General features: G+C 44.7%; 1 protein-coding gene across 7 annotated transcripts in view; it reads left to right on the top strand.

Moving 5' to 3' along the window:
* Positions 1 to 16,326, top strand: part of ZZEF1 (zinc finger ZZ-type and EF-hand domain containing 1) — a 131,446-nt gene that overhangs the window by 61,932 nt on the left and 53,188 nt on the right. For 6 of the 7 annotated variants that reach the window (XM_070061242.2, XM_070061240.2, XM_070061244.2 and 3 more), the window contains exons 24-31: positions 51 to 252; positions 1,525 to 1,673; positions 3,260 to 3,500; positions 7,098 to 7,177; positions 9,200 to 9,293; positions 11,056 to 11,524; positions 12,601 to 12,765; positions 16,063 to 16,182. In XM_070061242.2, coding sequence (XP_069917343.2) covers positions 51 to 252; positions 1,525 to 1,673; positions 3,260 to 3,500; positions 7,098 to 7,177; positions 9,200 to 9,293; positions 11,056 to 11,524; positions 12,601 to 12,765; positions 16,063 to 16,182 — 1,520 coding nt within the window. Of the gene's footprint in view, positions 1 to 50; positions 253 to 1,524; positions 1,674 to 3,259; positions 3,501 to 7,097; positions 7,178 to 9,199; positions 9,294 to 11,055; positions 11,525 to 12,600; positions 12,766 to 16,062; positions 16,183 to 16,326 lie in introns of those variants that run through there. The other variant, XM_089318234.1, reaches the window with a different exon arrangement.

Genomic DNA, 16,326 nt, shown 5'->3' with positions numbered 1-16,326 from the left:
ATGCTGCTTCCTGAAATCTGTCTGATCACACGACTTGTGTTTGTCTCTAGAAAGTGACTTTTAAGGCTGGTCCTCGGCTGCAGTTCCTCTTTCACTCTGACAGCAGTAACAACGAGTGGGGCTACAAATTCACTGTCACTGCTTACGGCCTGCCTGATGTTGCTGTGTCCTGGGGGCTGGACTTACAGCTCCTTGTCTCCCGACTGATGGGACGCCTGGCTTCCCAGTGCATGGCACTCAGATCTGTGCATCGTAAGTCCATGCCCCTGTTCCTTCCCTTCTCGTGCAGACATCTCCACATGATGGCAGAGCAAGGAATTGATAATATCTCCTTTTGGTTTCCTTGAAACCGAGCCTGACACCATTGGCATGAAGCTTCTTGACTCGGACTTGAGAACACCTCACAAAGGGTTTGCTGAGTTCCCCTGCTCTGTGGAGGACCCACCAGGGGTGGGGGCTGGTCTTTAGCAGCATGGTCATTATTATTATATTTTAAGGTTCAGTTTTTTTAAAAATTTATTTTATTTGAGAGGCAGAGTTACAGAGAGAGAGGTCTTCCATCTGCTTGTTTGCTCTCCAGATGGCCCCAACGGCCAGAGCTGGGCTGATCCAAAGCCAGGAGCCAGTAGCTTCTTCTGAGCCTTGCATGTGGGTGCAAGGGCCCAAGCATGTGGGCCATCTTCCCCTGCTTTCCCAGGCACATTAGCAGGGAGCTGGATTGGAAGTGGAGCAGCTGGAACTTGAACCAGCGCCCATACGAGATGCTGGTGCTGCAGGCAGCAGCTTTATCCACTACACCACAGCACAGACCCCATGATCGTTATTTTTATGAGTAGATTTACATAGAGTCAACAAGAAGCAAAAATATAAAATGAATTATATATCTTTTAAATATGTGAATAGTTATATAAATGTGTAGATATGTGAATATGAATTTTGTCTGAAAGTGACTTGTTCACTTTAACAATTAAGTTCTTCCAAGTAATAAGAATTCGAGAATAAAGCTTTCTAGTATATTTTATTTCTGTATCTTTGAGTACTTCCTATTGTAAAAGAAAAATTACTATTGGTTAATACCAAAGAAAAGTAGTATCATTCTTAACCCCAGCACTCAGAGATAACTATTACTAACATTGTTGATTATTTCCCCCTAGTCTTTTGTCTCTGTTTATTTATGGACACATCTGTGGTGGTTATCGATTCTGTTTTGCCAAATAAGTTGACAAATTGTGAGTGCAGGTGACCTCAGTGTCCTCCTCTTGCATCCTAGCCGTGGTTCACATTCTGTTTTTAGCTTACTCAACAGGTTAGTTGTTTCACAAGCACCTTGTAGCTGAAATTCCACACAGCAGCAGCATCTCAGGACTTACCAGGGTACTCTGAAGTGTCACAGTTACATTCTGGTAGATGTAGGTGAATTTCCTCTAAATTTTAATGACCAACTTTTTTTTTTTTTAACCTTTTCTTTGTTGGTTCCTCAGTGTACTAAGGGAAATAGATGTCTCATAAGCCTTCTCTTTCCAGAGCTAGGACATAACATGGCAGTAACCCAGGCAAAAATGGCCTTAGTTCTAAACTCATCCTTGTGGAAACCTGTCTTCCGGCATCAGATTTGTCCAGAGTTGGAATTAGAAGCGAACTGGCCCACTCACCCACACCACGATCGTAAGGAGGTACTTGCTCTTCCATTATTTTTTTATTTGGAGTAGTAACTGTTCAAATTGTAAACATTTGTGTTTATTTCTTATCACCCCTGTTAAGTTGTTGGGTCCTTGAGGGCAGAAGCTATCCCTGGTTCATTTGTTGTGAAAGATTGTCAACATCCCTTGCTGGAGTCAGGACACAAATAAGTCTCTTCTAATACCTGTGGGCTCTAGAGTACATGATCTGTGCTGTGCCTTTTGTTTTCCCTAGATTTAGCACATTATTTCTGTGTATAAGACCAAACAAGTTTGCACGCTCTGAATTTCTGTCTCTCCTCTATTTCTGTCCTACTGTTTCTCCATTCATCTCTCTCCTCCCCATGATCTCCCCTTCTCCCACAACCCTAGTGGTTCAGTAGTTAGTTGCCAGATCCAGTGGCTTTTCCTCGACTTGTGTTCTCCTATACCTTGCTGTTAAGTATGGCTCCTTTGGGCCCTCTCTCCTCTGATTCTGTGACAGCCTACTGTCTTTTCTTGTATCCAGCTGCCCCTGCTGCTGTGTTTATTACCGTTTTTTATTCTTCTTTCTCTAAAGGGTAGGTTCATTCAGGCTTGCCTCCCCTTTCCCACAACCCCCGGGACTCCAGCCTCTCTACTTTCTTTACTTGCACATCTGTGGGAATAGTGCCTAAGTATTAGTTTCCAGCCCCAGTTCTTTGCCAAGGCTCCGATTCTCTATCTTCATCTTCCAACGGGGTATTTCCCTGTCAGCGGCCTGGTCAGTTAACTCCTAAGTGTGAAACCAGACCACTTGCTTCTGTTACTGTCTCGTTATTCCCGCAGGCCTCAAGCCCCTGTTCTCCAGCATCCCTTTATCCCCACCCTGTTCTCACCCTTTCTGTCTGGTCAGCTGCAAACCCTTGGGGTTCTTCCTGGGGATGCTTATCTCTGTCCTTTCTGCTGTCTCCATCGTTATCAAGGCCCTCATCTTGCACCTGCATTATTGCATTGGTACCTACCAAGTTTTGTAAAATCGCTGCGTTATCTTGTCATTCCACTGCCAAGCACCATTAATGGCTCCCTGTTGCCCACAGGGTGAAGTGTAATGTCCTCAGTGTGCAGTCAAGGCTCCCTGCAGCCTCCTTTCACCTTCCTTATCTGACTCTAGTTCCCACCACTCCCCCGCTGAGACTCCAGGCCAGGTCAGTCTCCCCACTGACTCTCCACCTCCGCTAAGGGTTATGTTCCTTGGGCCACACCTGTCCCTGGCTCAGGGTCCAGCCCAGAGCCCATATCTTCCAGGGAGGCTTTTTGGAATTACTTTGACCTGCCAGGACCTCTCTCTGTTGAATTTTCAGTACCCAGTGTTCCTTCTAGGCATTTGGCACTGGGTAATCATTTGCTTGATGGTAGTACTAATTTTAATGCTTTTAATGTTTTATTTATGTTGAATTTTTTAAAACCCATTTTTCTGTCTGGTCTCCCTAAAATAAATTTAAATTTTCCAAGAGTATGTACCATGTTTTATACTTCTGCTTTTGCCTAGTAGAGGCTCAGTAAGTTTTATTTTTTGAATGAATGTATTAAATGTGATGTTTGTTTGTTTTGGTTCCCAGGTTAAGAACATCCCTGATGATCCCTGTCGCCGTTTTCTCCTTGATTTTGCCCAGTCAGAGCCTGCTCAGAACTTCTGTGGGCCATATTCAGAACTTTTCAAAGGATTCACACAGGCATGTAGAAAACAGGCCCCAAAGACAGATATAGTTGCTGGTTCCACTATTGATCAAGCTGTGAACGCCACCTTTGCTGCTCTGGTGTATCGCACTCCAGATTTATATGAGAAGCTGCAAAAATATGGTAACTTATATTACAGGGAATATTTTTGATCTGAAGGCTAATTGCTAAGTTTTAAGGAAGCCTGTTTTTAGTGAAAATTTAAAATATAAACACATTTCTGCAACTATAAACTTCATCTTGTTAGTCATACTTTGCCAAGAGTCAAACAACTCATGGCTATTTATAGTTAACAGAGTGTAACTTGTGGCAAGTAATGTTGAGTTTCAGAATCAAGAATCAGCAGCTGGTTTGTCTTTATCTAGAGTTCTCACAGGAAACTGCCAAGAAATTTATTGGAAAGAAAATTTAGATTGGATTATAATCCCAGCTCAAAACTCGAGTTGTGCAGCTTCAGATTAATCAGACAATCTCCTGTGCCTATGACCTTATCTTACACAACTGATTTAGAGGTGGTTGGCTCTCACATTCTAAGAGTTTCCAATTAAAACTGCAGCTGTATGAGTTATTGACAGGCTAACAACCCAACAGGAAAACGCGAGTGTGAAGTAGGCATGCAGCTGCTTTGGCGCATCAGCCCTGGGAGGGGCCCTTTGTCCGTAGCCTGCTCTGTCCTCACCACTTCCTTTTCCTCCTGTCCCTCAGGCATACCATCTCTGTATTTACCACATGCATAGCCTGTCACCTCACAGGACCCACAGAGAGGGAGAGTCTCTATCTACCCTCATGCTCACTTAGGGGAAAAGCATTTCATACCCTACTTACAGATGAGGTGGGGCTTTCCCCCAGCACTTTGGCAAGGGATGTGTTCCTTATACAATGTGGATAAATAAGTGAGGACAGATACTCCTTCCATCAGAGGGGGTAATTGCCAACCGTGTTATTATTATTATTATTATTGATATTGTTATCATTGCCACCCATTGTACTCAGTCCTGTAGAGTTCATGTTGTGGAGTATTTATTTCCTGATTACTAAAATCGCTATTACTCCCTCAAATCTTACTATCTCCTTTAAAAATGTACTCAAATAAAGGAAGCTACACTGAGGCATGAGTGATTTATGGAAACAAATGGCATAAGAGAAGAGTATATCTTTGCTGAGGAATGGAGTGGGGAAGGTAACCTGTATGGTTTTATGGAAGGGCAAAATCTTTATGCACTTTGTAATCAAATTAGAATAAGAAGGCCCCACGCTTTGTTATTTGAGGGAGTTCCCAGTAGAGTGATAAAAGCCTTGTGGGTAAAAAGCTGGGAAACAAGGCTTCCTGCTAGGGGAGAGGTCGACCACATTCGTACCTCACACCTGTTTGCAGTGGAGAAGCCTACAACCAGAGGGGGAGCTAGAAACATCTCCCTGTGTGTTGGCCGTTTCCTGAACGCCTGACGGTTTGTGCGAGGGAGGCATAGTTCGTCTCAGCTCTTTTTGTGGCGACCTTTATGATATAGATAACAAACATGAGGACCACTTGTGCGTTCTCTAAGACTGCACTACATTGAGAAAAGACTTCGTCTAGCTGATTTACTCACCTTTATCCAAACATTGGAGTATTTCCAACCTGTGCAGGAAGTAGTTTTTCAGCCAGAGTGTAAGCTGCATGGGAGCGGGGACACTGGTGCCTGTTACAGAGCCCAGCACATTCTAGGTTTTGGAAAATATTTACTGAGTTATACTTCGATGTGTCAGAGAGTGTCACACTCTTCTAGGAAGTTTATGGTTTTTTTTTTAAAGATCTATTTTATTTATTTGAAAGGCAGAGTAACAGAGAGAGGGAGAGACAGAAAAAGAGACCTTTCATCTACTGGTTCAATCTCCAAACAGCCACAGCAGCCGGAGACAGGCCAGGCTGAAGCCAGGAGCGTGCAACTCCAGCAGGGTCTCCCATGGCAGGCTCCCAACTACTTGGGCCATCTTCTGCTGCCTTCTCAGGCACATTAACAAGGAGCTGAGTCAGAAGTGGAGCAGGCAAGACTCATATGGAATGCTGGCACAGAGGTGGTATCACAGTGCCAGCCCCAGGATATTTTATTTTTTTAATTAAAAAAAATTTTTTTAAAGATTTATTTGAAAGTCAGAATTACACAGAGAGAGGAGAGGCAGAGAGAGAGGTCTTCCGTTTGATGTTTCACTTCCCAGATGGCCACAACAGCCAGAGCTGTGCCAATCCGAAGCCAGGAGCCAGGAGCCTCTTCCGGGTCTCCCACGTGTGCAGGGGTCCAAGGACTTGGGCCATCTTCCACTGCTTTCCCAGGCCATAGCAGAGAGCTGGGTTGGAAAAGAAGCAGCCGGGAGTAGAACCGGCGCCCATATGGGATGCTAGTGCTTCAAGCCAGGGCATTAACCCGCTGCGCCACAGCGCTGGCCCCTATTTTTTTATTTTATAAAAAAATTCTTTTTATTTTATTTGACAGGGTTAGACAGTGAGAGAAAAAGACAGAGAGAAAGGTCTTCCATCTGTTGGTCACCCCCCAGATGGCCGCTACAGCCGGTGCTGCGCCCATCCAAAGCCAGGAGCTTCCTCCTGGTCTCCCACGCGGGTGCAGGGCCCAAGCACTTGGGCCATCCTTCACTGCCCTCCCGGGCCACAGCAGAGAGCTGGACTGGAAGAGGAGCAGCCGGGACTAGAACCCAGAGCCCATAAGGGATGCTGGCGCTGCCGGTGGAGGATTAACCAAGTGAGCCATGGCGCCGGCCACAGGATATTTTATTTTGAATGAAGAGGGAAGACAGGTTTCATAAGTCTTTATTTAAAAAAATGTTTTTCATTGTTCTGATTATAAAAATGATACGCATTCATGTAAGAACTTACAAAATACTACAGTTTCACCATTTAGCACTTCTTTTAGTATTGTCCTATGTATCCACAAGGCCTTTTACCTAAGAATATTTGTACATACACACACATACACTTAATATCCATCCATGTTTTCATATACTCCTTTTTTTTTAAGATTTATTTATTTGAAAGTCAGAATTACAGAGAGACAGACAGAGAGAGAGGGGTCCTCCATCTGCTGGTTCACTCTCCAAATGGCTACAACGGCAGAGCTGCGCCAATCCAAAGCAGGAGCCAGGAGCTTCTTCCAGATCTCCCACGTGGGTGCAGGGGCCCAAACACTTGGGCCATCTTCCACTGCTTCCCCAGGCCATAGCAGAGAGCTGGATCAGAAGTAGAGCAGCCAGGACTCAAACCAGCACCCAGAATGCCGGCACTGCAGGTGGTGGCTTTACCTGCTACGCCACAGCGCCAGACCTATCATATACTCTTTAAAAATAGGACCATTTTGTTTGTGCTATATGTAACTTGCCTTTTTTTACTCACTATACCATGAGCTCTTCTCTGTGTTGATAATATTTTACTCACTTTTAATACTTCTTTAAACTTTTAAAAAATATTTTGCTCTTTTAAGTATAATTTTCATTTCAGAAACTATTAGTCTGAAATAATTTAGTTTGAAGTAGCAGAGCCCATAAAGTTTTTAGTGGCTTAACTGATGATTTTTCTTTAGGCCTTTTTTTTTTTTTTTTAACCACCCCTGATATCTGAGTGTCAGGAGGACTTTTCTGAACTTTAGAAATGGGTGACACTTTGTGCCTATTGTGGCAGGGTTGAGTTGTGTTAACTGAATGCTATCTCCTCCTCTCTCCTTCTTTCCCCAGTAAACAGCGGGGGCAAGACAACTCTGAGTGAAGAATTTGCACAGGTGTATTCTTTGGCCGATGGGATTCGAATATGGATGGTAAGATTTTCCTTTGCATGTCATTTTGATATGTTCTGGGTTTTCCCACCATGATATCATGTAATTAAGGTAAGTAGCTCTGTTCTCAAGAATATAACTTCAGAGTTTTTTTTTTAAGAACTGAAGTTTAGTGACATGAATAGATGTAAAATTATTTAGAACCCTTGAGATAGTCATTTGGTGAGTGCTACAAATATTCAGAGTGAACAGGGTTCAATTGAGCCCTCTGTGGAACTCCTTAGATTGGTGGGGAGAAACACTGCCTTGCCACCAGGCAGCAACTGACAGTTGTAGGTGGAAAAGAGGCCTCTCCTGTGTGCGTTTGAGAAAAATGATTCTGCAGCATTGCTTGCAACAACAGTAACATTTAGGAGCCAAATGTTGGTTAGTGGGAAAATGGATAAGAAATTATAATAATATACAATGCTAATATACTATAGCTGTGTCACAGTGAAATAGAGCTACATGTGTCATCAGCATGAATGACCCACAAACCTGATGAGCAAAAGGAAAGTACCTTGTGGGAGAATGCATAAGTATGGTGCTGTGTAAAGCTTAAGCACAGAACAGGTCTATATGTTACACATACAAATCTGTAGCAGAATTATGCACGGGGATGGTAAACACCAAGTTCAGGAGAACTGTGTTTCTTTCTAAGGCATGGAGATGGATACCTATATGTTAGTATTGTTCTTTATATATTTACATGTGTCTCAAATATTGTATAGTAATTGGGGGCAAAAACCTTTGACTGATTAGAGGATGGATAATGAAACTGGAAGTAGAAGTAATGACAATAGTTAGATGGGGTGGCTTCTGCAGTTTAGGAGATGAGGAATCAGTTTTGTGGTTGTTATCTTTGATCATTGAGTGGTTAACAGGAAGGAGGGACTTAGTCCCCAGGCCCCTGGTGAGTGACTTTTAGGTGGTAGAAACACTGATCAGGATAAGTGGTCTTGGATTTAGGAGTGAGGAAGTGAGTTCAGTCTTGGACATGTTGAATGTGCGGGTGTCTAGGTTATCTGAGACAGCTAAATGAGGAATTTAATAAATGGAAGAATCTAAATGGCTGATACTTAATAGACATATCAAGGCACAGATAAAGATAAGTTCAAAGCCTGTAGTTAAAAGATATGTATGAGTTTATCTAGGAACAGCCAGCCTTGGACAGGCTCTGTGGTGAATAGAGCATACTTGGTGCCAATGTGTACAGGTTCCATAGAGACCAAAATGAAGAGAGGACTTCTCAAAAGAGACTGAAAGCCATATCTTCAGCATGGTAGGAGGAACATCTGAGGAATGTGTCAACAGAGATATCCAAGCAAAAGTAGTGGCTTAAAGAAAAAGTGTTTCCAGTAACATCAGCTACCACAGACAGTTCAAGTCAAAGGGGCTGCCAGCTGACAAGGCACATTGTAGGTTGAGCTTCTGGGTTAGCATTGGACAAACAGCTGGGTAAGATGCCCACGTTCTCCCCAGAACCTTGGCCCCTACGGGGTCCCATGTTGCCTCCTGTCTGAGCTGTCAGCATCGCCGTGCCCATTGCCTGAGCTGTTCCTGAGAGCACTGTTCTCTGCCTGGAAGTCTCAGCATCACTTAGAGGTGTCCGCTCATTCAGGTAGAGTAGAGATGAAATTGTGACCCAACTCCATAGCAAGCTAGGTGTGTGACCCGCGCAAGCCCTCTTCCTTCCCTAGACCTCAGCTTCTTTATGTGTAGTAGGTGGGCTTTGGCTGAAGGACCCCGGCATCAGTGTTCTGGGATTATTTAAATAATCAAGTCATAGGTATGAAACCCTCCCAAGTAACACTTAGTTGAAAAGAAGGTAATTTTGCACGATTAGACAGCTGCAGAGCCTGTTCCAGGACAATCAGTAGCTCAGTCCTGTGTCCTCAGCTGCTGGGCCATAGCTGTAAAGCACTCCATGACCTCAGTGCTGTGCACTTTTGAAGTGGTTCGCTGTGACTGCCCTTGTAGCCCTGTCAGGACAGCATAATCATGTGGCTCAAATCCTCCCCTCAGTTAGAAATGAAGCAGAAGTCTCTGATGAGCCTGGGCAATGAGACAGAAGAACAACGTGGCTCAGAAGCGGCTGAAGCAAACCCCGAGATCCTGGGTGAGTGTGCCCGTGTCCCCTGTCCCGCCAGCCCTTCGTTTCCATTGCAGGACCAGCAACTTGCCTTTTGGATACTTTGGTTGAGGTTGTGTTGATCTAGAGAACGTAATACAGGTGCCAAGTATAGTTTCCAAAGTCTTATCACAGAGAAGATGTCAGAAAGGAGTAACACACTCCAAATGAGGCGTTTTTCTAACTACTTCTCTTAGGAGGTATCAGGTTGTTTTGTGTGTGTTTTTGTTTTTTGTTTTGTTTTGTTGACAGGCAGAGTGGACAGTGAGAGAGAGAGACAGAGAGAAAGTCTTCCTTTGCCGTTGGTTCACCCTCCAGTGGCCGCCACGGCCGGCGTGCTGCGGCCGGTGCACCGCGCTGATCCGAAGGCAGGAGCCGGGTGCCTCTCCTGGTCTCCCATGGGGTGCAGGGCCCAAGCACTTGGGCCATCCTCCACTGTACTCCCTGGCCACAGCAGAGAGCTGGCCTGCAAGAGGGGCAACCGGGACAGAATCCGGCACACCGACCGGGACTAGAACCTGGTGTGCCGGCGCTGCTAGGTGGAGGATTAGCCTAGTGAGCCGCGGCGCCGGCTTGTGTGTTTTTTTAAAGAAATTATTTTATTTATTTGAGAGACAGAATGTGGCAGAGAGAGAGAGAGAAGTATTCAATATTTTACTCCCCAAATGCCTCAACAGCTGGGGCTGGGCCAGATTGAAGCTAGGAACTTGGAATTCTACCCAGGTCTCCTCACTTGGGTGGCAGAACCCAAGTACTTGAGCCATCATTTGCTACCTCCCAGGGTGTGCGTTAGCAGGAAGCTGGAGTAGGGGGTTGACATGAGGCTTCACTGAAGCACTTTGATTTGGGATGCTGTGCCAAATTCTGCTCCCATCAGGTGCTTTTTGAGCTATATCTTGTTATGTTTTTTTTTTTTAAGATTCTTATTTATTTATTTAAAAGTCAGAGTTACACAGAGAGAGAAGAGGCGGGGGGGGGGGGGGAGGTCTTCCTTCCACTGGTTCATGCCCCAATTGGCCGCAATGGCTGGAGCTGCGCTGATCCAAAGCCAGGAGCCAGAAGCTTCTTTTGGGTCTTCCATGCAGGTGCAGGGGCCCAAGGACTTGGGCCATCTTCTGCTGCTTTCTCAGGCCATAGCAGAGAGCTGGATTCGAAGTGGAGCAGCTAGGTCTTGAACCAGCGCCCATATGGGATGCTGGGACTTCAGGCCAGGGTGTTAATCCACTGTGCCACAGCGCTGGCCCCAATCTTATGTTTTTAAAATGTGCTCACCCTGAATACTCAGTAAAATTAAAATTATCCTTAATTTTTTAAAATGATACCATAGTTTATATTGTTTTATAAAACCCTTATTTCTATTTAGAGAGATATACTAAAGTTTTTACAGATGAAATAATATGATTCCTTCATGGAAATTATTCAGGAAGTGGGGTGTTGGTGGGGAGTGAAACAAGATTGGCCATGACTTGATAATTATCACAGTTGGCTCCTTGTACTATTCTCTGTCTTGATGTTGGGAAATGTCCACATTAAAACTTTCCCAAAAATGTCCTGGTATTCCTGATGAGATATTGATTTATATGAGATAAGATTTGATTTGCTCTGTCAATAGATATAAACATATATTACTGTAATAGCAGAACTATTTATTGTCCTAAATTATGAAGCTTAGATTATTTTCTCTCGAGAAGTAGGCCATACATTTAGTTTTGACTTTTTTCCCATTGTTGTTCTTGTTTTGCGCATTTAGCAAAAGAGTGTGTTCAGAAGAGTCTTCTGTTACTAAAATTTTTGCCTACCGGCATACATTCTAAAGACAGCAGTGACAAACAAGTGGCTGTGGATGAACCGGACCATCTCCAGCCCCTTGATAAGCGCCCGCGGACCAGCTCTGTGGTGGAAGAGCATTTCCAAGCCTCAGCATCTCCCACTGAAGCGGCACCCGCCACTGCCGGAGAGCGGAGTCCTGGCGTGGATGTCCAGGCCAGGCTGTCACCTGGCAGCGGCCCTCCCGCTGCAGAAGGGTCCTGTGCCGCAGCCGAGGAGCCCTCATCACCGTCCACACCCACCCGGCGGCCTCCCTTCACCCGAGGGCGACTCCGGCTGCTCTCCTTTCGATCCATGGAGGAGGCCAGACCTGTGCCCACTGTGAAGGAGAAGTACCCTGTCCTGAAGGACGTCATGGACTTCATCAAAGACCAGTCCCTCTCGCAGGAGAGGTGAGCCCGTCATCACTGGCCCAGCTCCTCTCAAGCCTGGAGACCAGGCTGTGCACAGGCTTAATGCTCCTGCTGAAACAAGCAGATATTAGCTGAATCAAGTCTTGTTTTAAAATATTCAAGAAAAAAAAAAAAAAAAACGGGTGATTTATATCCCTTTAAAGGGAAATTTTATACATTATATGTTAAAAATATACTTAACATATAAAGTATGTATGTATAACGTGTATATTTATACATTATAATATTTAGACATTATACTATATGCAAGTATATCTCAATAATGTGCCATAAGTTTTTTTTGTTTTAAAGGAAGTCCTTCTTTTGGTAGCTGCTGCTTGCATATTTTTCTTATTCTAACCCTAGGAGAAATTTGGGATTTGATATTTTCTGGTAGAATCGCTTGTCCATGGGCAAATACTTCTCTGGAAGTGTTACTTCTTTTTTTTTAAAAGATTCATTTCTTTGAAAGTCAGAGTTACAGAGAGGGAGAGACAGAGAGAGGTCTTCCATCTGATGATTTACTCCCTAGATGGCTGCAGCGGCTGGGCTGGGTCAGGCTGAAGTGAGGAACTAGGAGCTTCATCTGGGTCTCCCATGTGGGTGGCAGGGGCCCAAGGACCTGGGCCATCTTCTACTGCTTTCCCAGGCCATAGCAGAGAGCTTGATAGGAAGTGGGGCAGCTGGGACTCCAGCCGGCAGCTATCATGGGATGCCAGCACTACAGGCGGCGGCTTTACCCGCTAACAGCTCTGGCCCTAGTATTGAATGTTTTAAGTTAGAATTCCCTGTCCTAATAATTAAGCTATTTCTGTGGGGAAGTAAGGATATCAAAATTGCTTTTTATGAATTAATTCTTTAAAATGGGTTGCTGGACTTAGGGACGACTGGTGTGAGCTGACAGAATGCGTGTGGAGTGATGACTGTGAGTGCTCTCCCTGTGTGCGGCTGCCGATCCCTCGCAGTGGTGTTTCGTTTTTGTGAATATGGCGTGAGAACTGGGCTGGAGGGTCTGTTTGCGCTCTGTCCCGGCTCAGGAGTTCTGTGCATGTTCCTGACTTGTGCTCTGTCTCCAGTGTTGTGCAGGTTCTTGCCTTGAAGAAAGCGCAAGCCCAGGGCATCCTTGAAGTCCTGAGGATAATTCAGTACTGTGCAGAGTCCCTTGGACAGCCCCATTGCTTTCATCCGCCATATATACTTTTCCTCTTGGAACTCCTGACCTGCCAGAAAGATTTCACCAAGTAAGTACAAGCGGTGTATCTGTAAGGAAGGCAGAGGCCATTGTAAAAAACAACGTAATTGTCTTCTCTGATAACACCACCATTTCCATGTAGCATGCAAATCCACATTTTCAGTTAATTCATCCCCTCATCCCAAGGACAAACAGGTTATATCCTTTTAGTCAGTACCAGAAACATGTTTACTCTTTTGACAAGTTTATCAGCTTTATGTTACCAGACAGTGTTTTGTATTCCTCACAAATCCATACGCATTTGGCTCTTGGAAGGTGGGAATAAAGTCATGCTCACTTTGGAGCAGCGACAGTAGTCCAGGCACCTCACACAATGGGTCTGACGTTTGTCCACAAGGATATTTTGTGAGTCTACCAGACCAGGTACTGTTCTGGGTGTCACACGTACAGTGATAGGCAGACAGGTCCCTGCTCTCATGGAGTTTGCACTGTATTCACAACAAAGAAAAACACAAGAAACAATATTAAATGTTAACTTTTTAAAATTTTTTAAAGATTTATTTCTTTTATTTGAAAGTCAGAGTTATACAGAGAGAGAAGGAAAGGCAGAGAGAGAGAAAGAGAGGTCTTCCATCCGATGGTTCATACCCCATTTGGCCATAACGGCTGGAGCTGCACTGATCTGAAGCCAGGAGCCAGGAGCTTCTTCTAGGTCTCCCACGAGGGTGCAGGGGCCCAAGGACTTAGGCCATCTTCTACTGCTTTCCCAGGCCACAGCAGATAGCTGGATCAAAAGTGGATCAGCCAGTACTCGAACCGGAGCCCATATGGGATGCCGGTGCTTCAGGCCAGGGCGTTAACCTGCTGTGCCACAGCGCCAATTCCTAAATGTTAACTTTTTAAAAAAAGATTTTTATTTTATTTATTTGAAAGGCAGAGTTAACAGAAAGGGGAAAGGAGAGACAATGGAGAAAGAAAGAGCTTCACTCCCTCAGTTGGCTACAATGCCCAGGACCAGGCCAGGCCAGAGCCAGGAGTTTGGAACTCCATCCCTATCTCCTACTGGGTGGCAGGGGCCCAGGTATTTGGGCCATTCTCTGCTGCTTTCCCAGAAGCATTAGCAGGGAACTGGTTCAGAAGTGGAGTATCTGGGACTCACACTGGCATCCAAAAAGGGTTACCGGTATTGCAGGCAACAACTTAACCTACTCTACCATAGTAACAGCCCCATAGTTTGGTTGGTTTTTTTGTTTTGTTGGATTTTTTTTGCAAGATTTATTTGTTTATTTGAAAAGCAGAGCTACAGAGAGAGAAGGAGACACAGAAAGATCTTCCATTCATTGGCTCACTCCCCTAGTGGCTGCAACGACTAGGGCCAGGTCAGGCCAAAGCTAGGAACCAGGAACTTCTGTGGGTCTCCCACATGGGTGCGGAAGCCCAAGGACTTGGTCCATATTCCACTGCTTTCCCAGGCACCTTAGCAGGAAGCTGGATTAGAAGTGGAGCAGCCAGAACTTGAAACAGCACCCATATGGGATGCCAGCACCACAGGCCATAACTTATCCTGCTGCACCACAGCTTAGCCCCCTATGTTTATTTTTTATTTCATCTGTTTGAAAGGCAGAGGGACAGAAAAGTAGAGAGAGGAAGAGAGAATCTTCCATTTACTTGTTTATTCCACAAATGCCCGTAACAGCAGGGTCTGAGCCAGGCCAAACCTAGGAGCTACCAAGATCTCCTACATGGGTAGCAGGTGTCTGATCTGCTACCCACAGAGTACACATTAATGAGAAGTTGAATTGGAATCTGAGACTTGAACCAGCACTCCTCTATGGGATTTGGCAGCTTTACCAGCTGCACCATGACACCTGACCTTGTGTGTGAATTTAAAGTGATACTAGACAGCATGGTTTCCCCAGCAACATTCAGTTGTTTGAATACAGGTGGAAGAAGAAAGAGGGAAGAGAGCTGGTGTTTGCTCAAGTGTGATTACGGTAGTGGGCCATGGAATCCAAGCTAAGAGAGCAAGGAGAAAGCACGGTGGGAGTAGTAGATGGTGACATGAGGCGGCCTCATGGGTAGGGACTCATTGGGATTGAGAAATGTTCTATTGGGAAGCACACGGCAGGTGAGGAGGGTGGGGTTTGCAGTTGGAGGAGGATGTTCTAAGTCAGTATTTCAGAGGTGATGCCATCACTGTGACGACAAGGTCAAGGCAGTGACCATCACACTCGAATGACTAAGGGGATGGAAGAGAAGATGATTGGAGGCAACAGTGGCCAAGAATTGAGAGAAAAGGGAATGAAGACATCATTCCCATGGATGTGGTGACAAGTATCAATGTAGAAAAGACAGTGAGCTGTGTGCTGATGTCATCAGTGAAGAATGATCGTGTGAGAGCATTAGATGAGGTAATTGAGGAAACTGCTTAGCACAGTGTCTGTCAAGTCATGGTTTGCTTATTAACAGAGATAGACAGTATCATCCCCAGACTTGTGTTGGCTAACTCTCTTAACTCAGTCAAATGGATGCACTTCCTGCTTTGTCCACTACTTGTTTTTTAGTGTGGTGGTTTTTTTTTTTTAAAGATTTATTTATTTATTTGAAAGGCAGAGTTACAGAGAGAGATCTTCCATCTGCTGGTTCACTCCCCAAATGGCCACAACAGCCAAGAGCTGAGCTGATCCAGAGCCTAGAGCTCCATCCAGGGCTCCCATGCAGGTGCAGGGGCCCAAGGACTTGAGCCATATTCTACTTCTTTCCCAGGCACATTAGCAGGGAGCTGGATCAGAAGTGGAGCAGCCGGGACTCCCCACAGGCAGCAGCTTTACCCGCTACGCCATAACACCAGCTCCTAAAGTGTGTTTACAGTTATTCATTTGTTTATTTTCATTTGAAAGACCCACTGAGAGTCAGAAATGAACAGATCTTCCATCTGCTGCTTTGCTTCCCAAATGTCCACAGTATCTAGGGCTGGCCCATGCTGAAGCCAGGAGCCCAGAAATCAACCCAGGTCTCCTACATGGGTGGAAAAGACCCCACTTGAGTCATCACTTGCCATCTCCCAGAGTTCATGTTAGCAGGAGGCTGGAAATGGAAGTGAACCTGAGACTTGAACCTAGTCACTCCAGTATGGGATTCAGACATCCCAAGTTGTGTCTTGTTTGCTATGCCAAATGCCCACCCCATTCATTACTTTCTAAAATTACTGTATTTGTGCTTACCTAACTTTCTGCACCACTGTCTTTAGCTTGCTTCCTCTTGATTCTTTTTCATGTAAGAAGTAGTGACTATCATAAGTAAAAGGTGTTCTGACAAGTACGTTGGTGATTTCTTCTGTTTCTAGTTATTTTGGACACTTGGAAGGCTGTGGTGCTGAGCTACACAAAGAAATTCGAGACACTTACTATCAACTTGTTCTGTTTTTGGTCAAAGCAATTAAAGGATTTAGTAGCATCAATGACAGGTACTGGGTAACTTTATGTTTTAGATATTGAATATATTTATTGAATACATAGAAAAGCACAAAAAGTATTGTAAAAATAACCTGGAATCTGACCTCCTAGAGTTAATCATAAACATTAGCTTATCAGTATATTTTCTCCCAGTG

Source organism: Oryctolagus cuniculus, chromosome 17, assembly GCF_051225735.1.
Source record: "Oryctolagus cuniculus isolate XC-2025 breed Fujian yellow rabbit chromosome 17, ASM5122573v1, whole genome shotgun sequence".
Lineage (NCBI taxonomy): Eukaryota > Metazoa > Chordata > Mammalia > Lagomorpha > Leporidae > Oryctolagus > Oryctolagus cuniculus.
This window is presented reverse-complemented; position numbering and strand designations above follow the sequence as displayed.